At 33.8% G+C, this 25,890-nt stretch overlaps 3 protein-coding genes and 1 long non-coding RNA gene across 11 annotated transcripts; 2 read left to right on the top strand and 2 right to left on the bottom strand.

Moving 5' to 3' along the window:
• The first annotated feature begins 1,438 nt into the window (after positions 1–1,438).
• On the top strand, positions 1,439–6,198 carry LOC106774185 (ELF3-like protein 2). 5 transcript variants are annotated; one of them, XM_014661080.2, is made up of 7 exons: positions 1,439–1,673; positions 2,369–2,631; positions 3,646–3,750; positions 3,848–4,190; positions 4,281–4,536; positions 4,801–4,852; positions 4,932–6,198. In XM_014661080.2, exons 2-7 carry the CDS (start codon positions 2,386–2,388, stop codon positions 5,925–5,927), a joined length of 1,998 nt encoding a protein of 665 aa, XP_014516566.1. In that variant the 5' UTR covers positions 1,439–1,673; positions 2,369–2,385; the 3' UTR covers positions 5,928–6,198. The 5 variants fall into 5 exon arrangements, with proteins under 5 accessions (XP_014516566.1, XP_014516565.1, XP_022641862.1 ...); XM_014661079.2 differs by having other exon boundaries at positions 4,260–4,536; XM_022786141.1 differs by having other exon boundaries at positions 1,439–1,587; positions 3,848–4,536.
• A 2,583-nt stretch (positions 6,199–8,781) lies between these two features.
• On the top strand, positions 8,782–13,968 carry LOC106774025. Its single transcript, XM_014660826.2, has 2 exons — positions 8,782–9,274; positions 13,027–13,968. Exons 1-2 carry the CDS (start codon positions 8,783–8,785, stop codon positions 13,666–13,668), a joined length of 1,134 nt encoding a protein of 377 aa, XP_014516312.1. The 5' UTR covers position 8,782; the 3' UTR covers positions 13,669–13,968.
• A 95-nt stretch (positions 13,969–14,063) lies between these two features.
• Positions 14,064–16,408, bottom strand: LOC111242552. The gene is made up of 3 exons (XR_002669725.1): positions 16,285–16,408; positions 16,099–16,144; positions 14,064–14,446 (listed from the first exon to the last, which is right to left on the bottom strand). It is a non-coding gene; the product is annotated as an uncharacterized LOC111242552 (long non-coding RNA).
• A 2,416-nt stretch (positions 16,409–18,824) lies between these two features.
• Positions 18,825–25,536, bottom strand: LOC106774024 (IAA-amino acid hydrolase ILR1-like 4). Of its 4 annotated transcripts, none has more exons than XM_022786356.1 (6): positions 25,101–25,536; positions 24,415–24,483; positions 21,582–21,707; positions 20,851–21,165; positions 19,908–20,036; positions 18,825–19,371 (listed from the first exon to the last, which is right to left on the bottom strand). In XM_022786356.1, the coding sequence occupies exons 1-6, from the start codon at positions 25,449–25,451 to the stop codon at positions 18,964–18,966; spliced, it is 1,398 nt and encodes a 465-aa protein (XP_022642077.1). In that variant the 5' UTR covers positions 25,452–25,536; the 3' UTR covers positions 18,825–18,963. The 4 variants fall into 4 exon arrangements, with proteins under 4 accessions (XP_022642077.1, XP_022642078.1, XP_014516311.1 ...); XM_022786357.1 differs by lacking the exons at positions 24,415–24,483; positions 25,101–25,536 and adding exons at positions 22,839–22,959; positions 23,092–24,361; XM_014660825.2 differs by lacking the exon at positions 24,415–24,483 and having other exon boundaries at positions 25,101–25,534.
• Positions 25,537–25,890: the final 354 nt, after the last annotated feature.

The raw sequence follows: 25,890 nt of genomic DNA, 5'->3' as shown, positions 1-25,890 counted from the left end.
ACATGTGCGACAGCGAAGGGAGGAGAGAGAAACGGGAAGAGGCGGAGAGCGAGAGGGAATTGAGAGCGGGGGGAAAGCAAAAGTGTGACCATGAAATCAGGAAAAACTGAGAATGCCACGTAATAATAAATTATATAATTCATTCAAGTTTCGCTAAGTAGGCAACTTTCCCGTAAGTTTTTTTAACGCCATAAGCAAAAAAGACTGACAGTGCATCGTTTTTGCGAAAAGTATGATGTTAGTGAATTTTTGAAAAAAGGAAGGATAACTTTAATACGAATTGAGAGATCAAAATAAGTATTAAACCATCTTTTAAATAAATATAATGATAAATAACAATGTAAAAAAGTACAAGAACATAAGAATTAAAAAATTTAAAGAAAGTTACGAGAAAATGAACAGATATTCTAAGCTGTTTAAAACAATGATAAAAGAAAGAGAATAGATGTGAAAGGCAAATAGCTTCTTCATGTATTTGGTTGAAAATAAATTACAAAACAAAAATAAATTTCCAAATTAAGCAATTGTGTTTACTTTCTTTATCATTATAAAACTACAAAACTATAATATTAATTATAACTGTGCAAAATCAGGATGGAAAATGAGAAAATTGGAGGCTCAAAAAATTGTAATGAAAATGGAAAGACAATAATAAAAGTAATTGAACTATTGTTCATATGTTTTTTTTTTCACCAGAGAAGTGAAATTTCTAAAAATAACAAAAAATAATGTAATCTTGCTACAAAAGTCACGTGCATAACAATAATATTGTTCTCCGAATATAACCTATGTTTTATTTTGAAATAAATTATCACTCATGAAAAAAGATCATGATAAAAATGCTTATTTCAGTAAAAAATAATAATACAGATAAAAAGCATAATAAAATTATATTGAAAAAATCATTTTGATTAGCCTATTTTTTTGACAATGAAAATTATATAGCATGTGTACCTTTTCTGTAAGAAACCTCACTAAAATATTAATTGATAATTAATTTTCGTTAATAAATTGACCAGTGTGATAACTTTTTGTAAGTATATTTTGTTTTTCATATATATAAAAAATTGAAAACTAATATTACTTGACTGGCAATGTGGACACATTTTTGTATGAATATATTTTATGAGAGAAAAATACAAAAAAAAAAAAAAAAGTTAAACGAGTTTCTTACAGTACAGTAGTTAATTTATAAAACGTGTCTAAAATGATAAATATTTAGCATAATGAGCGTGTGCCACGTAACCTAAGTAAAATCGAAAGTAGACAAACTAATCACGTGTTAGTAAAAAAAAGGAGAAAGAATCATCATAATCTTTGTTGTTGAAAGAAAGTTGAAGAGACATAAAACATTAAAAAATGCTAAAATAGAAAGACACGATTTTTAACAGATTTTTTTCTTGAGATTGGGGAAACATAATGTGTGGTAACCATGCAGTCTCTTACCCGAAAGTAAGTGCGTGCAAAGGAAAATAAGAAACAGAGACTCGGTCACTGCCTCTGGCTCCAATCATCCACATTCATTATGCCATGTTACTCTCCCTCTTATACTCTTTGCCTCCTCTTCCTCATCAATTCAACAACATGGTAGGGTCACTAACAATGCTCTTGCATGCTGCTTCTTCTTCTTCATACTCATTCCGGAACACTACTTTCTCTTCCAACAAGATTCGGTATATTATTTCACATTACAGAACCCTCTCTCTGATATCCTTTAACTATACCCCATGTTGTTACCTTCCAAGTTTAATCTCCTCTCACTTCTTTTACTTTTATTGCTCAAGCCCTCGTGGTTTCATGGTGGCCTTGTTTTCCAGCTCTATCTATCTATCTGTCTGTCTGTTTGAAGATATTCCTTTTTCTCTGTTAAAAAAAAAATCTATTTCTCTCTTCTGTGCTTGCAAGATTTTTCCTTTGATTTTCTTATTGTTTACGTCTTAGCTGACCTTCATTAGGGTTCTTGTGCTTTTCTAAGTGTTTGGCGTTTGGTTTTCACCTAAAAAGTTTAGTTTTTGTCAATTGGGTAGACATGGATTTGTGCTTTTTTTTTTCTTTCTAATTTTTGCTCTGTTTTGGGATGTTTTCCTCGTCCTTGTTGATAATGTGGGATGGGATAAAAAAAACTGTTGCTTTGGAGCTGGTTAATTTATTTTTTTGCTTTTTGTTTTGATTTACTATGAATAGCTTGTGGATGGATTGATTTGTTCTGACATGGTTGGAATTGTTTCTGCTGGTTAAATTCGCCTACAGAACTTGTTTCTGTTGTGTGAATTTGAGTTTCTGATACTTCTGAAGTGGTTTATGCTACTGAGAAACACGTACTTTTTTGTATGAGAGAATTGAAAAGAATGTTTTGTGAAATTGGCAGAGATGTAAAATTGTTGCATGTGGATAGTGTATAGAAGCATGAATAGGATGAGAGGGGGAATTGAAGAGAGCAAGGAGATTAGTCCAATGTTTCCAAGATTGCATGTTAAGGATGCTGAGAAAGGAGGACCAAAAGCACCCCCAAGGAATAAGATGGCACTCTATGAACAATTCAGCATCCCTTCTCAAAGTTTTGCACCAGCATCAGCATCCTTGTTTCCACTCCCGCTCAGAAACTACACAGCTCATACATCTTCAAGCCACGTGAGTCAAGTCAAGTTCTTCAAATTCTTGCCTTTGATAATTTCCTGTACCATCACAGATAGTTGGAACCGAACTCTGTTTTTCTTATTTCTATCCTTTTGATTGATGTGTTAAGCGTGAATAAAGGTATTAAGTTGCGTGAATTCATGAGAGTACTACACATTTTTCACCAAACTTGGAAATTTCAAACATAGTTTAAGTAATAGTGATAAACAAATTACAGAAGTATTCTTCAATGATACAGAAGTATTCTTTTCTTTTAGCAACTTCTTTCTCTTATTCTAAAATACCCATTTCTGCCCCCTTAAATTTTGTCTTGGATCTTTGAATTATGAATATCACTCTTTTTTCTTATGGAAGCAAGGGAAGTTGCAGTACCATCTTTTTGATTCTCAAGTAGTTATGCTTTCTGTCTAGCATGGAGTACAATTGGTTTTTGGGTTAGGAAATAATATAAAACATTTTGATTGAAGAAGCTTAGAAATTTTGTTGAGTTTAACTTGTATCTAAGTACTCTCAAATAACTACATATAAATTTTGTTCCATGATTTTAGGAGTTGCTAATGGTGACTGAATACTAGAATCTGAAATTAAATAATCCACCAACAACTAAAATCAAGATTCTTATGAATTTAATAATTCACTTATTAAAAATCAAAATGATAATTATTTTGACATCATCCTAGGAACATTTCCAACACTCTTTATCTTGGAGGTTGTAAACTCTTCTCTGCTTTCCGGTTGTTTTTCCCTTGTGATGTTTTCTCTAGGCCATGGTAGGATTGTTTGACAGTGGAAATACTTCATAATCCTCTTTAACAACTTCCCAAAGATCCAAAATCTCTAGACAAGCCTCCTTTTTTATAGCCTAAAGATCGTAGTTTGTTCCATCAAATACTAGAGGTGTATGTAACTTGTGAGAAATTTGATACATGGTTAGATATTTATACCAATAAGTTTTTCTGCTCATCTTTTGCAACCGTTTTTAATTGTTATGTTTTTGCTGTGCTGCAGATCAGTAGTAATCAAAGCATCCAGTTCAACTCCAATGCACCTTCTATTCTGGCTGAGAAGAGTCAAGCTTACAATTTTAGAAGGAGTAACTTAACCAAATACACGGTGAGTCGTGAGTGAGAGAAACGAAGAAGCCTGCAAGTTACCAAATTTAAACTTCTTATGCTCATTGTCATTTACTAGTAAACACAATTCATTTCAGCAAGACAATATCATCAATAGTAAGAATTCTCTGAAAGCACTTGATGGTGAAGATGTTTTTATAACTTCTGCTTCTGCACATGGAAAAAGCTCATGCTGTAACATCATCCAAAGTAATAAAGATGAAGACGGTTGTAATTTGAGCTGTTCTCTTAAAAATCGGAGTTCATTTAGAAAGAAGGTGAATTCACCTGGTGTGGTAGACCTGAAGTCAGCACAATATGGGAAGATCCAGATGGAGGAGCTTACAAAAGTGAGTCAAAATGGTCAGAAGCCAGAGGAAGTGCTCTCGTTAGATGGTTTTGGTGACATGACAGATGCATCATTAATCTCATTGGTGCAAGGTAGGGATTCTAAATCAATGAATATAGAACATAGATCTTTGAAGGATGAAATTAGAAATATTTCAGTAGATAGCTTGAAAACGTTGCAAGGTAGCAGTGTCCATACACATGAAGAACATGCAGCTTTTGGGGACAAATTCAACTCTAGGGACCATCACATCGAGAAGCCAGCAGCTAGTGATGTGCACAAATGTTCTGCAGAGTTAGAGATTGGTAGAAGGTTCTTCCTTGACAAGGGAGCTGGGAACGAAGATGAGGAGACATCGGTTATGCATATTTCCCCTGACAATGTTGTAGGAGCTATAGGTGAACAACAATTTTGGAAAGCCAGAAGAACTATAGTCAAGTTAGTTTACCTGTCTAGTAACATGTGTTTATGATTTGGCCTTGCTCTCTTTCTGTTAAACTACTTCTGAACTTTGCTGATTTTGTTATTGTTTGCTGAAAATCTTTACAAGTCTCTGACAAACTTACAGCCTTGCAATTCTCAAATTTTAATGCAGATTGAATATAGTGATCTAGTTCTTGATGTGTTCATTTTTCATCCACTTTTCTTTTAAACATGATTGGGTTCCATACTTTGAACTGATACTGACATTGCTATTTTCAGCCAACAGAAAATCTTTGTCATGCAAGTGTTTGAATTGCATAGACTGATAAAGGTAATTGCCAAACTAGACACTCTTAACTTCGTCTTCACTCATCATAATATGAGAAGTAACTACACATTTCTTGTAACAGGTGCAAAGATTAATTGCAGGCTCACCCCACATATTTCTTGCAGATAACCTTTTACTTAACAAGCCACCACCAAACCAATCCACAACCAAGAAATTTCAATCTGATTTTGTTGGTGAAAAACCATCCTCAGTTGCTAAACTTGACAGTAAATCCGTGAAGGCCCCTACTGCTGAGCATGCTACAAACAGTGCAGTTGAGAAGATTCCCATTCCTTGTGTCAACAACATAACCAAAGGCCATGCTAATCAGCTGCCGAACTATGGCCATCAGTTAGCAAACCTTCCAATAGCCTCCTCGGATACAAATTCCAAACAGTCCTCAAGCTATGTCTACCCTCCACCAGGAAACCAGTGGCTAGTTCCTGTCATGTCACCATCCGAAGGCCTAGTATACAAACCAGTCATAGGGCCATGCCCTCCAAATGCAGGCTTCATGGCACCCATATACGGCACTTGTGGCTCGGTTAGCTTCAATCCTTTAAGTAAAGATGCTTCTTCAGAAGCAGCTCTTGCTCCAAGTTCTCACCAAAAGTTTGGAATCCTTTCTGGTTCATCTTTGCCCCAGTTCTTACCACCACCATTCATCCACAATCCATCTTCTATGTCAGCTTCAGCTGTCGAGCAAATGGGGCAGTCGAATGGTCCTGAAAACCACAACTCATGTGGAGAAGTCAATTCTGCCATACTGTACCAAAGTTCATCTAACATATCCAGCCCCACAAGCCAAGTGATGTCAAGAAACATTTCAATTCACCAATCACCAAAAGATAAAGAACCACATAGAAGCACAGCCAGCAGTCCTTCCAAGAGGACGAGTGCTGGGGAAGTGCTTCCTTTGTTTCCTTTGGCTCCGACATTTTGGCAATCAGAAGATAGGCACACTCAGGTTGAACTGCAGCCAAGAGTAATCAAAGCCATGCCTCATAATCCAAAATCAGCTAGTGAATCGGCTGCAAGGATATTCAGATCAATACAAGAAGAAAGGAAACATTTGTAACTAGTAACATGGTCTGTCCGTGACATGACATGTCTGTTTATTCCTGATATTTCTAGTTTGACACTCTAACACTGTATGTACCTATAACCATTTTTGTCTGATAATAATATTGCATGGGTGGAAACTCAAGCAGAAGCAGCAGCATTTGTAAATTCATGAAAACAGAGAAAAAAAATATTTGTACCAATCACTTGAAGAAATGCAGAGATTAGCAGCTCTTTCGGCCTTGTACAAACAACTTATTCAAATTATTCATAATATCTTAACTGTATGTTTATGTTTTCTTTTTGAAATTTGATTCTCACTATCCCATATTTTTCAAACATTCATTCAGGAAATGTAAAGACAAATGTTACTTCTTAAACTTAGACCCATAAAACATCTAGATCTAACAAATATACAATAAATATAATAAAATTATTATACGTAAAATTGTTAAATAGTTTTAGAGTTAAAAATTAGCAAAATTCCAAAATTTAAAATGCTTATTAGTATTTTATTGAATTTATATATGAACATTTTTACTTTTAAGCTAAGAAATATGTAGAGCGTATTGAATGATTATTTCCGCCATTTTGAAAGAACTAAAAATAAAGCAAAGCAAAATATTTTATGCAAACCAAGATTAAAATTATTCATTTACGAAAGAAAAAATAATAATAATTAGGTTTAAACTGTGAAGGATAAAATATAAAGAATTTTTTTTTTTTATAAAGATCAAACCGAATTATAATATTCATAGGAGCAAAAGAAATATTTATTTTTAAAATTTTATCAATTGTTTGCAAAAAAAAGTTGAAACATACTATAATTTCATTGTTCAATAACTCTTGAGACTTAGGCATATTTCAAGAAAGAGCATATTTGAAGCAAAGTAATAACTTGGTAGCCATTTTTTCCAAGAATCTTTAGTAAAACGTTGTCATTATCACCATCATAACTTTGAAGGAAAGAAAGAGAATAATGTGGTGAATGTATTCTTAATGGACTAGAAAAGTTTGGTGGGAAAAATGTTCACAAAGAAACAAAAATCAACAACAATAAAAGGAAAACCCTACACTCAACCTACAACAATTAGAAACTGCCCCATCCCAAAGAACTTGGACTCAGATGACCAATTAGTGAAATCAAAGAAAATCACATTACAAGTACAATATGGGGCATGATGGGGAATTTTCAACCAACATGTGCTTTTAGAAAATTCTAACAACATTGACATAACCAACACCTATGCATAGATGCTAAAATGCTACAAGGAAAGTTATATTTTTACAAGATTCTAACTCAAAATTGTATTAAAGTAAATAAGGAAATGTACCAAATAAATGGTTATATTGATATCTAGTTCATTATTTAATTTTTATACTTATGTAATGTTCAAGTTTTTGTTAAACTATAATTTTTATACATGTATTTAGTGATGTTAAAATGGGTCACTCTTCATCATGGGTTGGTCACTTAGTAAGCCAACTCAACCCGATTTATTTATTAGTGAGTCAAAAAAATTCAAACTCGATCCGATTCGTCATGAATTGGTGGGTTAAACGATTTGATTCACATATTCACTTAATGATAAGTTTTTTTATTCAAATGAAAGATAAAATTTTTTTCTAATTCAAATCTAAATAAATTTCAATCTAAATAGGGTCAAATTCCGAAAACATTCAAAATGATATATATATATATATATATATATATATATATATATATATATATATATATATATATATATATATATATATATAAATTACTTCGTATCAAAAAAATTTTTTAATCCAACTCGACCTTGAATATATGATAAACCAGATTCGGCTCATGAACCATTTTGACAATACTACATCCATTGATTTTTTTTAAAGGATTATACTTTTATAATATAATTTAAATTGCAGATGCTAAAATAACGGGACATAGTTGTAGATGAATTGAATGAAAAATTAAATGTATATATGAATGTTGAAACTAGAAACCAACATGAATGGTGTGGGCCGAGTCCAACCAAACCCAAAACGACAGCAACAACTTAAGCTCAAAAAGTAACAGACAAAAATCTATGAAACTGATCTTAGGTTAGTAATAATAGGTTTTAAGATAATCATGCTGCGTTTATTTTGTTTTATTTTATTTTTTATTTTTCTCTCTCCTATCTAGGAGTACCCGATTCAACTTTAACTTCTGTTCAAAGCCTAAAACAGAGAGAAAATTATAAACAACACTTAGCACGTTTTTCTGCACAGTGATGAATGAAAGTGCAGAGATAGCATAATTCCCATTTCCTTTGAAATTTGGCGTTATTCAAGAGCGAGGGAGAAAAGCGTGAAGGGATCCACCAAACGTTATTCTTTTCCATTGATTGAACCGTGTATGTAACTGGCTTTTTAACATGGCATCATGGTAATGCGCCTCTCACGCTTTTCTGCCTATTTTTTCTTGCTTTTCTTCCCTCACCAATCCGCCCTCCAATGCCGTTTCCACCCTTTCCGGGAAAACGGGGAACCAAGCTTTTGATTTGTTCGTAAGTCGGGTCTTTCTGGTTTTTGAACGGTGTGAGCATTGTTCGTTTTGTTGGAAGCTGATTTTGTTTCGTTGTTTGATGTGATCTCGTGCTTGGTTTGGGTTTTGATCTGTTATTTGATATGGCTTGTCGTTGGTTCTCCCAATAAAGAACTAAGGATGCCCCATGTGGTGAAATTTGAATGTTGTGGCACGTTTGTGTTGATTTGGTTTTGCGTTGAAAAGTGAGGCTTTTGATGCGTATGAGGTGTTTGTGAGATTTGATTATGTGTGAAGGAACAAGAGTACTGTGATCCTTGGTTTGATTGGTAGATAGCTGAGGAAAAACCATGCAGTCTAGAATGGAAGAAGGGAAGGACCCTGCTGCATTGAGAACTACTCCCTCTAGGCCCTTCCCTTTGAGGCTTCTGAAGTTCTTCTTGGTATTTTTGGTTATTGGTCTGGGTGCTTCGTTTCTCAGCATGTACATGATTAGGCATTTTGGTATTCATAATGTGGCTTTGATACAGTCTACCATTAAACCTTGCTTTGAGCAGCCGGTGACCATAGAAAGTTTGATTAGGCCTCCATCCAGTTTGCTGCATTCCATGAACGACACTGAGCTCTTCTGGCGAGCTACTTTTGTTCCGAGGATCAAGAGTTACCCCTTTAAAAGAACTCCCAAGATTGCCTTCATGTTCTTGACCAAGGGACCATTGCCAATGGCACCACTCTGGGAGAAGTTCTTTAAAGGGAATGAGAGGCTTTATTCAATCTATGTTCATTCGCTGCCTTCCTATAGTGCGGATTTTCCACCATCATCAGTTTTTCATAAAACACAGATCCCAAGCCAGGTATAATCCAGCTTTATTCGATGTGAATTTTGCTTTGACTGTCTCATGGTGTTAGGTGCTATACGTATTCATTTGGAAAATCATTATCTATATGGATTTCCTTGTTTACAATTGTTCATCAGCTCGTTTTTCATCCAAATTCTATATTATTAGCCGTAGGCCACAGCAATGCAATGCCATTTATTTGTTGGTGTTTCAACCCATCCACATTTATTATGGAGTTTTATGATGGTTGCTGCTAATTTATGGTCATATTAAATGATGGGCAGATCCCATTCCTATGTTTCATATATGTTTGTTAAAAAGTCTATAAACATTATGATTAAGGCTTAATAAAACATTTTATTCAAAGACTAACACTCTAACCCTTATATTTACTAACTAATAGAGTGGTAATTCTACTTAAATATGGAAAACAAATCACGATAATTGCTAAGAAATATGTGAATCCTAGGATAACAGGCTATTCTAAAGCATGAGATACGTATCTGGATCCCATAGTCCTGCCACTCCTACTAGCCTTCTCCATACTATATATTTCCTCCTTCCTATCTTTTTTTCCCACTTTAACCCCACACTTCTCTATCCTCTCCTCCCTCCTCTCTTTCTTTCTGCTTGCTGCAAAGGCTAGATGCCAACGAGGACGATTTGATAAGATGCTCTAAGATAACAAACTAATGCTAAGAGGTAATTTTAGACATTCTATAATAAATTATAGACTTTTTTTTTTTTTAGATTCTGATGCTCGCTGTCAAACTAAAGCTAATTAAGTTTTAAGCTTGTTACAAACATACCTTTGAGATCCTACATGGCAAGACCCACTTGTCAACCGAATCAATTATGCAAGTTGGCCAACACTTGTAATTGTTCAAGCCCTTGGCCGAAAGAAAAGAGCTTGGGTATCAAATGAATGAGACAAGCCTCTGATTCAGCCACGAACACAACAACTAAAGACCAAAATATTTCTGACAAATGCAACTAGCAACTTAGAAACGGCTGCACAGGTAGTCAAATAGAGGATACAACATCACAAACAAGCACCTATAAGGTGGCACAACTGCCCCACATATTGACGAACTCCCAACAGAAAAAGTCACATGAAAGAACCCCTAGTCACGACTCTTGAACGTAAGGATGATCAGTGGCCTCTGAATTGAACAGTGGTAGCCATTCTTTTACTTGGAGGATTCGTAGCAGCTGAGACCTTAACGAGCAGAGGAGAAAGCACTGAAAAATGACACAGTGGTCTAATCACTCTAGTGCTTGCAATGACTAAAACCTTCACGACAAATGAGGGTTGATGAACCAAACCAATGCTACAACATGACAAACAGACAAGGAAAGGAGATGCGTAGACCCCATGTGCAGGCAAAGACTGCTTGTAAAAAATTGCACATGTGGGTGTGTAACAATGTCTGCAATGGTGGTGCTCAAATAATAGTTTTCGTTAATGAAATTACTGAAGGCAACATATCTCTCCAGGACAAACTGCAGCGACACCACAATAACAAGGAAATATTCCCCCACTCTCTTAACAAGTTGAATATCATCTACTATTGACAACAAGTTACCTCACTCCATATGGTATCATGATGAACCTTTATTTCATATTCCTACTTGGGTTTTTGGCTTATGTTTTCATGATCTTGATAAATTGTCCGTTTCTGTTATTCTCCTTCCACACATTTCTTTCATATGCTTGTTGATATTATCTTTTTCAAGGATAGTCCCTTCTTTGCATCTTCAGTTGAATAGGATTCTATTTCCCAAGTATTACACACATGTTCCTTTCTTGCTTTTGTTTCTCCAATCTAAAGCCTTTCAATCCTCATTCTCTCATCACTGATCAGTGTCATCCCCCTATGCCAATTAAAGAACACCTTGTGGAGTACAGATAACTCATCTCCTCTTCCAGTCTTTTTCTATACTGCAAAACTGTTTGACTCTCTTGATGATCAATCCATTTCTCTCCGTAAAGATATCTGTTTTACTCACAAAATTCATTCCATTAATAATTTATGTAGTTATAATCGCTTATCACCTTACATTATACTTTTATCTTTTTGTCATGTCTTTTGTCTCTATTTCCAAGTCTGTATAGAAAACACTTTTCTATTTGACCTGTAGACAAGTTATGATTGATGAGATGATAACTTTAGATTCCAAGCTACTTGAACCCTCGTTCCTTTACCTCCAAGGATATCTATCAATGGACGACCCTGGGTCTACACTAGGGTGGTCATGGGTCCGGGCAATTCTACAATTCTGACTTTTGAAACTTTTCATCAACATTGTCTCATTTAATTATGATTTTATTTTTCCTTCTATTTGTTTTTCTGTTTTATTAGTAGATGCTATGACTTAACTTAAACCAACTTGAAAGTGATTGGATCAGTTTGATTTGAGTTGTCTAAAATTTAATTGAAAAACGTGAGCTTACCCAAACCAATGGACATTGATTAGTTTTGGATCTGAGCATCCCTTAAGTTCAGCGCATCCAGACTAGTGTTCACCCCTAGTTTACACTGTCAAAGTGGATCCAGATGGGCAAATTGATTGATTTTAAAACTTGGTCTTGACTAAACCTGTGATTTTGGTCTAATAGATCTACTGTAGCAACAAGCTGTCCCTAATTAGGAGTAAACCCCTTGTATAATATTTCTATATTTATAATAGAACTAGGAGACTCTTCCAAACAAATTTGTCTCACTCAGATTTTGTACTTTTCTCTGCATTTTAAGCATGGAATTATCCAATGTCTGGATCTGTGGCATATTTTTTTGGGATAAGATCTTATTAGGAAAAGAAAAATTCACATTCCTGGTTCTTCGTGTATGAATTATACCCTGGTAAAAGGAAATTTCTTCACTTTGGTCTGTTTAATTGATTTTTCTTAAAAAGTACTGCATTCCATCTTAGTATGCTACATATAATGTGTGCTAGGGTAATAATTTTTCTAAGGATATTGTTTTGTGATTTTGCACAAATTTGTGATTGTTAGCAGTTAAAAAGTGATGAACCTTTGAAGGACTAATTCAGTTTGTAGTTAACAATGGTTATTAAGACTGGCATATTTATTGGGAAAAAAAGGCTTAAGTCCACTTCTGGTGACAGTAGTTTCCTGATAAAAAATGTATTGCATATTTACTTCTCCAGTTTTCCAAAATTATTTTTTTTCCCACCGTTAATATATCATTCCATCATACTCGTCATAATAACATGTATTACAGTTCATTGTCAAATTTATTATAAATATATCAGTAAATGAATAATTGACACTGTTAACACTTACATACATGTAGCATTTTTTGTAAGCAATTAGATGGTACGTTAATAGTGGACTAAAATTACTTGGTTTTGTTAAATTGGAGGACAAAATCTATACATTTAAAATTTTATAGGGACTAAAACTGCACATTCATGAAACTATTGGGATCAAAAGTAGATTTAAGTCTTCTTTTAATAAAGATGTTGGCCTTATAATAACCACAGTTAACTACGAAACTGAATTAGTTCTTCTATGGTCTGCCACTTTTTAACTCTTACCAATCACGGATTTCTTCAAAATCATTAAAAAGTTTTAGGAATATATTCAATGGTTATCTACAAAATATTAATTCCCACTCCCTGAGATGTTCATCAAATTGTGCACCGCTTCTATATTTTCATAATGTGACTGTTAGACAAAGAATAGGTCAAGGTCGAATATTTTGTGATTTTAAGAAATTTCTAATCAGCATTCTCCTTCACAGGTTGCTGAATGGGGAATGATGAGTATGTGTGATGCTGAAAGAAGACTTCTGGCCAATGCATTGCTTGATATCTCAAATGAATGGTTTATCCTCTTATCCGAATCCTGCATTCCTCTCCAGAACTTCAGCATTGTGTACCGTTACATTTCACGCTCAAGGTATAGCTTTATGGGTGCAGTTGATGAACCTGGCCCTTATGGGAGAGGACGCTATGAGGAAAACATGGCACCTGAGATCAATATGAGTGACTGGCGTAAGGGGTCTCAGTGGTTTGAAGTTAACCGGGAACTCGCCCTTAGGATAGTTGAAGACAGTACTTACTATCCCAAGCTCAAAGAATTCTGCGTTCCACACAAATGCTACGTTGATGAGCACTATTTCCAGACAATGCTAACGATTAATACCCCTCATCTTTTGGCAAATAGAAGCCTCACTTTTGTGGACTGGTCAAGGGGTGGTGCTCATCCAGCTACTTTTGGGAAGGATGACATCAAAGAGGAATTCTTCAAGAAAATTTTGCAAGACCAGACATGTCTTTATAATAACCAGCCATCTTCCCTTTGCTTCTTATTTGCAAGAAAATTTGCACCTAATGCTTTAGGCCCTCTTTTAGACATAGCAACCAAAACTCTAGGAATTTGAAAAGTGCCTGGCTGATAAGCTGTATCTTCGAAGGAGCGCTGACTGGAGCATGTTAGTTAGTCATCTGTTACTCCATTACAGTCACATGATTCATCATCCCAGCATTGCGGAAATTTTGAGCTGCCCCTCCAGCATTTAGTTGTGCAGAACATTGAATCTAAACCACATTTTTTTTACTGGTATTAGCCAAAATATTGACTAATACTTTATTGGATCTCTCATTAGATAAATAAATATTGTAGTATCTTTTTGGAATATGTCTTGCGATTAATGTGTAGACACTAGTTGTTTTTCTGATCATTGAAAAATGCATTAGCACCTATAATAGTATACTATTTTGAGGCATCTAGTTTGTGGTTCTTTCAATTGGCAGTTTCCATGTGCTACTTGGTTTATCTTGTAACTAAGATGCTAAGGCTAGCGCTACGAAACATACCCAGATATCAGAATTATACTTTTGTTTCAAGTTGGCAACATCAACAAGCCCCTCTGTTTACCCTATTTTGCTGCATAGTTGTGGTACCAGTGTCACTGCCAAACATGACAGAAACAGAAGACATGTTTTAAAACAGTAAACTAACTAGTGTTTGAAAGGAAAATATAACCCAAATGAAGTGTCAGTATTAACTTCATTGATGTCAAGCAGATTCCCAGCAAGATCAACAAAAAGCTTGTGCAAATCATCATTATGTACTGTTGGAGGGTAGAAGGTTTCCGTTTCATCAAGGGATCTGATAGTTGCGTTACACCTCTGCACAGCAGCTTGACCAATGACAACCTGTATAAATGAATCGGCCTTAGCTCCTAACCCAAATAAAGTGACAAATACTAGGATGTTGATATTTTGGCAACTATTTTTAACAACTTTTTGACAACAGGACACATGCTATCATTTTATTGATTTATTTGAATTTATGTTTAAAAAATATTTGAAACAGACCAATCATAAACTGTCACGTATGCATTGTCAAAAAATTGTCAAAAAAAATTGTTAAAAGAACTTTTTTCCAAATACTATTCAAGTGCAATCTATTTTTGTTGCAACACAACTCAAGCCAGTGTATAAAGGCGAAATGTACGAAGTTCAAACTATTACGGGGTTTGACAAGGGAATGCCCACGATCTTATTCTTAGAGTCATGAAAATGTTCACTCTCAAAACTCATAAGTTCATTTAAATAGACTTTCAATATAATATAATAGAAGTAAGGTCCAATTTGGTTCAACAGAGCACATGTAAAACCAAAACAGAAAATAGTACAAAAGACGAATATATCAGACAATAGTATTGTATGTAGGACTTTTTTGTCTGGTATATTATTCTGATGTGCTATTTTCTTTTTTGTTTTCACATGTGCTCTATTGGGTCAATTTGAGCCTTGCTTCTATTACAATATATCATAATAACATCCTTCTAATAACCAATGCAATTATAATCAAGCTATTAGCTTTAACAACAACCACAAGAAAGAAATTAGAAGATTAGTGTGAGGTGATATTGTATATCATTGAAGATATCGTTAGTTTCACATAGTATGAAATGTCCAACATACCTCATTACATCGAGAAGTGATAGTTCTAAAGAACTTGATCAAGATAAACTTCTAATATCATCTTAGTAAGTGAGTTTAGTTCAAGGTATTCCTATAAGTTGTTTCAATCTTTCTCTAGAAAAAGCTGAGAAGGTGTCACCATTTGTGACTTCAACTGGAATAACATTGAATGCACCACCTCCTTGGAAACTTTGTAATAGTCAACACCTCAGGATCGTTTATGGGATATTCATCAACATAAGGCACAAATTGAGATTTCCAATACCAATGTGACATAAGCTCAATCTATATATAAATGATTGACATTATCTTCAATATTAAATTTTAAAACAATAAATTTATGGATCTTTATCTTATGTGATGTTCTAACTTTTTTATTTTTATTCAATATAAGACTAAGACTAATATTCGGATTTTCCAACATTAATTTCTCAGTATCCAAGTCATCAAATTTTTTCCATCCCTTGTAATCAAGACATTTTATCTTGTTTTCAATTCTATAAGTGCTCATCCAAGCTCAATTTTCCAACAAAGCCATTCAGTCAGTTTGTTGCATAAAATATTGTAGTGTTCTAACTTTGCGTATTAATAATAATGACCCCTGAAACTATAGTTATGTCCAATTCTCTCAACTGTTGAAAAGCTCTAACAACTTCTACATCTGAAGCAGATAAAGCAGGCCAAAGTTTTTCCTGAATAGATTGGAACCATAGACCCTGCTTATAATTTCCTTTTACTTCGTTTTCTTCCTTTTAAATTCCACGCGTAATTTAAGTAAACATACAGATTGCTCAGCAATTCCATAGTCACAGATTCAAATATCATAAAAACATCATCATGTGAGCAGTAAAAAATCTAGCAAAGTTAACCAAATTTACCTTAGGTTCCAGAGGATCAGCCTCGCGAGAAACAAGGTGCTGTAAGCTGATAATCACATAAAGAAATGTCGGGTATCACATATAGTCCAAAAATAGCAGTAAAAGAGCATCACATGAGAAAAAAATAAAGCAGAACACAACATCATACATTATAAAAAAAATTAAAAAACTTAAACCTAAGTCAACCTTACAAAACCAGCTTCTAAATTAAGGTTTGTACCCCACTTATATATTATAACTTGACCTTATCTCTAGTTGACATGGAACTTTCGAAGTGGACTTAAACCTAACTCAACTCCACAAAACCGGATTCTAAGATAAAGTTTTCACGCCTCTTATATATTATAATTTAGCTTTATCTCTAGTCGACGTGAGACTTCCAACAATAATGACATGACATGAGCATCATGACCACAATCATGCATTTCTTCTAGTGCTTTGCTGATGTGTTCCACAAACTTTTTCCTAAACCAATTAATCCATTATCTTAAAGATTTTAGATAAAAAATTATATCGATCTTTTATATAATTAGGTTCATATCTTATTTGTGTTTGTATCTCCATGTCAATTTTGGGTCTCATGAATCTTCCTTCTAAGTTTGACCATCCAATAAAAAACTTGAGGCTTCTTGGCATTGTCCAGGAAGTCAGTAGAGATTATGTTTGAGGAATCTGTTAATGAGGAGATTGGGGTTACAGACAAGACATGGAAAAGGATGAACAATGGAATTATAGTTTGAAATTCATAGTTTCTTTGGAAATTGAGAGTAAAACCAAAGTCAGAGTAGACATTAGATTAAACTTTATCAAGTAAATTATTTTTTTAATATATTGTTCATGTTTTAAGACATATATATCTGGATTTGAGAAAAGTATATTAAAATCATACATCACTAAATATACTTAAATACACTTCTTAACAGAAGATATAATACTTATAATCAATTAACCAACAAGATGTAATTAATAAACCAAAGGTTGAAATTATATTGATTTCATCAAAATGATCATAGATTTAAGTGATATTTTTGTCTACAAGAACCACTTTTTCTTCATTATAATTCTTCGTTGTCATAAGTTCTAAGAAAGTACTTCCGCAAAAAATGTTCAAAAAAGGAAGCGTCACAGACAAAAAAAAATTAAGAAAAGCCCAACAATAGAAAAATAATTATTTGATAATTAATATGTTTCATATTTTAATTATTTTTTATTTGATATATATTATTAAGGATATGAGTTATACGAGGAGTATTTTTTAAGAGTATAAAAGTATAACTTCTTCAAATTTAAATGAAAAAAAATAGTATTTGGCGTCACTTTTTCTATTTATATTTATTTGATATTTTTTTATAAAATAAATATTAGGTTAAAATAATAAAAATAAAATGATAATTTATAGAATTATAATTTGAATGTCACAGAAGAATGAAATTCAGAAAACATTGACTCATTTTAGATACAAGATGGAAAATTTTAAATATAAAAAGAGTGTCCTTACAATTTTGTTTTACATGCCATTATATAACTCAGTTAAATTTTAAATCATTTTTTTATTAATTAACTTAAATATAATGTTTTTTTACTGAAAAGAAGTTGTTATTATTTATTAAAAGTGAATTGTCAAAAATTGACTTTTATTATTTATTTATTGTATATTAACCAGATATTTATTTTCATAACTAATCACATTTTAAAGTGAAGTATAGGAAACAGATAGTAACATTTTCTTTTTCCTTATTATAAAAAATATAAACTCACTTTAAGATGTGTTGATTATTTTTCATTCTTTGATTATGGTAAAGCGTATTAAGGGATATTTATTCACAGGTTAACATTTTTTTCTTTAATGTTAATTAAGAAACACATTTAAAACCTTAAATCAATTTAACAAAATTTGGTTACAAGAACTAAATTCATATCTTTCTAAAAATGGTTAAATATGTTTTTAGTCCCTATACTTTGGGACGATTTTGGTTTTAGTCTATTTTCAAACTAAGGTACAATTTAGTCCTTCAACTTTAGAAAACTCTGGTTTTAGTCCTTTTTACCAAATTTTTTTAACTTTATTTGTTATTTCACACTGTTTACATTGTTTGACACATTTTTGCTTCAATGTTAACTCAGAAACGCGCTTGAAACAGCAAATAAAGTTAAAAAAAATTGGTAAAAAGGACTAAAAATCAGAGTTTTCTAAAGTTGAAGGACTAAATTGTACCTTAGTTTGAAAATGGACTAAAACCAAAATCGCCCCAAAGTATAGGGACTAAAAACATATTTAACCCTTCTAAAAATAATTTCGAAGATAGACTAATTCTAATTTTCACTTAAAGTTAAAGGAAAAAAAACATATTTAATCTTTTATTCTTTTTTTTTTCTCAAATTCCACCCCTTCTTTCATCTAGAAATATTAATGATGAAATAGTTTTACAAAACTCATTATCAAGACATAATTACTCCACTTTGCACACATTCAAGGACTTAATTAAAATCTTCATATGTTGAAGAACTAAATTAACACTCAGAAGTTCAGGGCCTGATTGAACATTTAACCATATCTATAGGGTCTTTAAAAGATCCTCCATGGTTGAGACCCATATGACAACTGTGACAACTTTAAAACAGATACTATGTTCCAAAAATGGAAGGAAGAAGAAGGGTAAATTTTCACAAGAAAAAATTGGTAATTTATTAAAATGTAAAACAGCTTTATTTTCTAAGCTCATGCATAAGCTCAACACCAGGTTTAATAAAAATTTAAATACAAACCAGTTCATAATGTCATTGCTACAAGAAACAAAATATATATTGTTATTATTTTAGTGACTACTAACAGTCATTTTTTTTCCAACAAAAAGTTAAGTTTTGTTACAATTCATCGCGATATTTCCCCTCTGCAGGGGCTATGTCCTGCGGATGTTTCAGAAGATAACTAACAGCTAATGAGGCATGAAGTGCAGCTCCATAAGGAAGAACATCTTCATTGACTTTGAAGTAGGGTGAGTGTACCTGCTCAAGTTTTTCATGTGAGGGATTCTGCATTCCAACCATGAAAAAGTAGCCAGGTATGACCTCTTGATAGAATGAAAAGTCTTCAGCTCCCATCAATGGTTGCATGTTATTTACTTTATTCACGCCAAGCAAATTCCCTGCAACACTCCGAAAATGTTCATGCAAGTCACCATCGTTTATGGTTACGGGAAAGAAAGGATTCTGTTCCTGAAGGAAGTTCACTGTTGCATTGCACCTCTGCACAGCAGCTTGTGCAATAACAACCTGCATAAACGAATTAGCCTTAGCATCTGCCAGGATCACGTGTAATGAAAACTGTATGATGTGAGTGAATCCATGTTATAGTTGAAATTATCATGTAAGGGTGTTTCTTACTTTTATTGTAACACGTTTCTGTTGATAATTACAAAAATATTTTCATTTCATTTTGTGTCATGTTTTTAAACTAAAGGTTGAGCTTATAGAAACAATAAACAAAAAGGATAACAGCAGATTATTGTTTGATGATATAGAACATGCCTTCTGTGTACACTTAGAAAAGATGAAAGTAAAGGGCAAGGTACATCAAACATTTTTTGTAAATTAAAATCAACTTGTGTTTGTAGAAGATGAATGAGAGTTTTTGTAAGTATTCAAGTGCATTCGTTGACTTTAATATAAAAGAAGAAACTTAATGCATTTTATTTGCTGATCCTATTATTACTTTTAAGAAATGTACGAACAAGACTAAATATAAAAACAAATTCTGACCATTTTAGTTTATGCATACAAAATAAATGTNATTCTTCTCCATGACATACCTGCTCGATTCGNTGTCTTAATTGCTNGAAGCTTTCTTTTGAAAAAGCTCGGAAGGTGCCACCGATAGTGACGGAATCTGGAATGATATTGAATGCACTACCTCCTTGGAATTTTCCTACAGTCACAACCTGTGTGGAGATGCTTTCTATTTTAGGAAGGCACAGAGGATTCAAATTCCTTCTCGAAACAGCACTTCGTAATATTTAATAAGTAATAATCACATTTGACATATGAAAATGTTCTGATGCGTGCCAAAAGGCCAAAGGTTCAGCCATCTCATCCTTTTCACAAGAAACCTTTTTGTACCGAGGTATGTAAACTAAATGTAACTTTTCAAGCCTTTATACAGAATTACAATCTCTACTCTTGACAAAGGAGTGGATTAGTGTATATCCATATGTTATTTATTGTTACCCATATGTTTTTGTTTCACAAACCCTTACTCTCTACAATCCAAACCCAAGTTTAAATCAGCTGTCATTCAATTTTAAGATTTGGAAAGAGATAAAAAACTACCAGGATAAATTTTCTCTTCAAGGTTTTTGCACCTGCATCAATGTCATGAGTAGCTCTTCTAGTATTTAATACAATAATATATACATATCTAAGGTCTCAAACAAGTGACCAAAAGGTAGAATTGGTGCTTCCAAAGTTTATGTGGATAACACAAGGAAAAGTTTACTTAAATGACAAGGCAAGTTTGATTGAAGTGTAAGCAATAGGTTTCTAGCCCAATCACAAATTTTTCATAGCCTGGGTTCAGAAAATAGTATAAATTCTTTTATTTAGCAATGAAATAAGAACATCAATTGGCCTGGTTATCACCCACTAATTAAGTGGGAGCTTTGTCTTTTAAATCTCAATTGTAGGAAAACAACCGAAAGCAGAAATGAGTAGTTAGTGGCAAGGGAAAAGGAAGAAATGAAGTTAAAGCCAACTTACCTGGGAATCCAGAGGGTCAGCCTCGCGAGAAACGAGATTCTGTAAGCTAATTATAACATTAGAAGTTGCCAATATAGGGTCTATAGATTGTTGAGGAATGGCTGCATGACCTCCTTTTCCCCTTATTATAGCTTCAAAAAAACCATTTCCTGCCAACATTGGACCAGACCTAGAGCCCACTTCACCTAATGGGAAGTCACGTGACACATGCAATCCAAAAATAGCTGTAACATTTTCTAAGGTTCCAGCCTCTACAATTCTCTTGGCTCCCCCACCTCCTTCCTCTGCTGGTTGGAAAACAAGAACTACAGTTCCCTATTTAGACATCAAAACAATGAAATTATCATGGATACATGACAGGGTGGAAACAAGAGAGCACAACAACTGATATTTCATAATAAAGTAGCAGATATGGGAGACTGTCTTGGTCAAGTAGAATGATATAGTGGCCAACTTTCTTTTACTTTTCATTCACAAATGCCTTATAAACAGAGCATATGCTTGATACTAACATGATTGGAATCATAAAACAAAAAGTTTGAATAAAAGAAACATAAAATCGTTAAGAGGGCCAAATTTCTTGAGCATATGACAAACTGGACAGCAATGAGTAGTGATCACATGTTTTAAACGGAGATAAGAAGTTCAGTATCTGCAAAAGTGAGCAAAACCACAAAGCAGAAGATCCAGGAAGGAATTGAAAATAAAGAAGTCAATATAAAAAGTCAAACTTGTATCTCTTTTTCATGATGTTTAAGAATCTTTGCAGCACCGAGAAGCATAGCCACATGAGCATCATGACCACAAGCGTGCATCTTTCCAGGTACTTTACTCTTGTGCTCCCACTCCACCATTTCCTAAAGTTAGATACAGTAATAAGTCAATGAAAAAAGTACAAAACATCACAAAATTTTGAGGAAAGGCAAGCAAAACTCCTTTTGTTGTCTTATCCCATAACCAACCCATAGAAGTAAAACCATCATAATTCAAAATTCAAGAGTGGTAGGAAATGAATCACACACACAGAGAGAAGAAGAATATTACGGAAGTTTTTGTATTGATTATCTACACACACACACATACGCACACCTATGTCACACTTAGAAAAAATTACAATATGTTCATTACTCTAACTATCTCATAACATAGTTAACTACCATAGATATTTGAATTATCTAATAACATTCCCCTTCAATTCAAATGAATCAAGGAGACAATTCCTAACATATCTCTTAGCTCTCCGAACCTTTCTCCATGCCTTTGTAAAGATACCTGCTACTCATAATTTTGTTATGAAGTGTTCTAGACCATTATTCAATTGATCTTTGAGGAAGTGAAATATTATTTCTGTGGGTTTACTCCTCCCATGTGCTGCTGGATGTTTTGCTAAGTCAATTATTGATTTGTTATCTACAAATAGCTTGATTTCTCCTAAGTTCTTCACTTTGATCTCTTGCATTAATGTAAGCCACACAAGCTTGACAAGCACTCACTGAAGCTGCTATATACTCAACTTCACATGAAGATAGGACCACCACAGGTTCCTTCTTTAGCACCAAGAGATTGGTGCTTTTCCACACATAAAAACATAACTCGCAGTACTCTTTGGATCAGATTTATAACCATACCAATCTGAGTTATAGTACCCAAGCAATTCAATTTCTGAGTTACCACTTCCTTTAAGAGATAGAATTCCATAATCCAAGGTTCCTTTCACATAGCACATCACTATTTGTTACCAATAAGTGAGGTTTCCTTCATGTCTCCATGATTTTGTTCATTAAGCCAACACTAAATGCTAAATCAGGTATAGTATTGCACAGAGTGATCCAACAATTAGTTTGAAGCAGGTAGGATAAATAAGTTCCTTAGTCCCCTTTTTTTCAAGTATCAATCTAAATGCAGCTCGTGTGACAGTGAAGTTGCACTTAAACATGTTAATTTCTTTAATAAGTCAGTTGCATATTGAGTATGATGCATCACAATACCATTCTCTGTTGCATTAAATTCAGTGCGAAGGAAATCAGACAAAGGATCCAGATCACTCCTTTCAAACTCTTTAATCATCTCTTGCTAAAAAAATGTCTTGAATCTCCCCTTGATTGCTACCTGTCACCAATAAGTCATCAACATAGAGACAAACAATTAACAAATCTGTATCAGTGACCACATCCAAGACCTTTAGATACACTCCATGCTCAGATATGCATTTAACAAAGCCTATTTGGCTTAGAAAATTACCTATTCTCTTGTTGCAAACCCTTGGGGCCTGCTTAAAAAAGCCTTCCTCAATTTGTATACTTTCTCTTGTCCCAATATTTCAAAGCCTAGAGGTTGAATCACATACACTTCCTCGTCTAGTAGTACATTTAAGAAAACCAACTTCACATCTAATTGATGCATAGACTACTTTCTTAAATTTGCTATAGCATCCATAAATCTCACTCTTTCTAATATTGCAACATGTTCAAAGACTGCCCCATGGTCAACTTCTGGCATTTGTAGGAAATCTTTGGCTACAAGTCTGGCCTTATATTTGATCACTTCATCACTTGGATTCACTTGCACTTTACACACCCACTTTAACACTATAGGTTTCTTTCCATGAGGCAAATGACAAGCTCCCATCTTTCATTCTTTTCAATAGAACTCAATTCTACTTCCACTGCACTGACCCATTTAGGCTCTTGCATTACTCTCAAAACTGATTGAATAAGATTCGGTGCATAGTGCACCAATTCTCCTTCTGAATCAGCAGCAGAATCTTGCATCATTTCATGTCATGTCTGGCTGATGCTGGACCCGGTTGATCTCCTCAATCCAGTAGCTGTGTCAGTTTCATGTTCATTAGGACTTTTAAGATCTATTAGCATCCCATGATTCTTTCTCAGCTTCTGTGTTCCAATCACAGCTTAAATTCATGAATCACAACATCTCTATTACAACTGGCTCATTTCTTGGGTTAGCGAATCTGTAACCACCAGTAGAACAATATCCAACAAGAACCATCTGCTCTCCCTTATCACCTAGCTTTCTTCTCAATTGACCAGGCACGTGTCAGAAACATATAAAGCCAAAAACCCTAAAGTGAGTCGCATCTGGTTTGATACCAGCCCATGTCTCTTTTGGGGGTCTTACCACTCAATCTTTTGGTTGGACTTCGATTTAGATTGTAAGCAGCAGGGCAGGCTGTTTAACCCCACAAATAAGTAGGAACTTTCTTACTCTTGAGCATGCTCTTCACCATGTTCTTTCTCTCAGCAGTAGAATTATGTTGTGAAGTGTAAGGTGATGTTACTTCATGCACAATATCTTCTGTCTCCCAAATTTTGTAACTCGTCTGACAGATACTCACCACCTACACCGGTTATTAACACTTTCACATACCAGCCACTCTGTTTTTCTATTAAACTTTTAATACACCTTGTTAACAATCTATGAATCTGTTAACTCTTCTTTGCATATCATTCATAATACTTGAATTTGGTTGAAGTAATCAACAATAGACAAATAATCAGACATATAAAGTAACTCATATTGCCTTCAAAGAGTTTGGAGCTTCACCTTCTTTGTTTTGTCAACCCCTATCCCATGCTTGTTTCGCTGTTGTACCTTTGGAGATCTTCTGAAAGACTGCAGCATCGACGCACTGATGAATTAGAATGCGAGCTTTACAGTCAAGCTTTCTGAACTCTTTATGTTGCCATATGCTACTTGATAGTATTTTTTCCTAATTCTTGAAACCCAATCCTGACAAGCCAAAAAATAGCATTCATCTTTACCCAACGGTAAGACTCCTGGAACAACACCACTTGAACCCACTACGCTTCACCACTTGAACTCTGCAAAGATTTCACAGAAGAGGAATGCCCAAGACACATAAACTACACTTTATCACACAGCAGTACCATCACACTTTAGTGGGTCCTTCATGCACACAAATTTGTTGGGAAAGGAATAACACACACGAAGAAGAAGATGATTATGTACAGACACTCACACTGTACAGATTAAGTAGTGTTTATATCACCCTTACAAAAAAAAAAATATAGTCACCCCATTTCTCTAACTTACTCAGAACATAATTTATTTGGATTATACAATAACAAAAAAGCACGATAAAAAATTTTATATGCAAGTTTTTAAGAAAACACAAGGATTTCCTTCAATTTCTTACTATATCAAGAAAAAACTTCCACCAAACTGTCTAACCATACAAATCAAGAATACACAGTCAGAAGTTATATGACCTGGATGGGGAGAGCATCCATGTCAGCTCTTATTGCAACAAAAGGCGATCTTCCAGTCCCAATGAAGCCAATTATACCAGTGATTGCAACAGGGTGTTTATAGGGTATACCCAGTTGATCCAATTCTGCTCTAATCAATTTACTGGTCTCAAACTCCTCATAACCCAATTCTGGATTCTCGTGAATCTTCCTTCTAATTCTGACCATATAGTCAAATACCTCAGGCTTCTTGGCAGCATCTAGAAAGTTGACAGGGAGTTGTGTGGATGAATCTGGTAACGAGAAGATGCGAGGTGTTGCAGCAAAGACGTGAAAAACGATGAACAAAGAGAGCCAGTTGAAGAAATTCATGGTGAGTGGGTGAGAGCAAGAACAACAATGAACCACAGTAGATGACAAACAGGGTATGATCAACACTCTTATATTAAAATTTGGAATTCTTCACAGATAACTTTAAATCTTCTCTCCATCTCAAACACAGATTTATATATTAAAAAAATGCAAAGTAAATGAATTAGAGTAATTATATGTATTTTTAAGATTTAAGAAATTGTATAAAAGCTTGAAAAGAAAAATTCACATCAAAATTTAAAAATTTGGAGTAATTATATGTATGTTTAAGATTTAAGAAATTGTATAAAAGTTTGAAAAATTCACATCAAAATATAAAATTTAAAATATATATAATTTTTATTATTGTATAATATATATATATATATATATATATATATATATATATATATATATATATATATATATATATATATATATATATATGTGTGTGTGTGTT

Source organism: Vigna radiata, chromosome 9 (genome assembly GCF_000741045.1).
Source record: "Vigna radiata var. radiata cultivar VC1973A chromosome 9, Vradiata_ver6, whole genome shotgun sequence".
In the NCBI taxonomy this organism is placed as follows: domain Eukaryota; kingdom Viridiplantae; phylum Streptophyta; class Magnoliopsida; order Fabales; family Fabaceae; genus Vigna; species Vigna radiata.
Note: the sequence above shows the minus strand (reverse complement) of the source record. Positions and strands in the feature narration are given on the sequence as shown.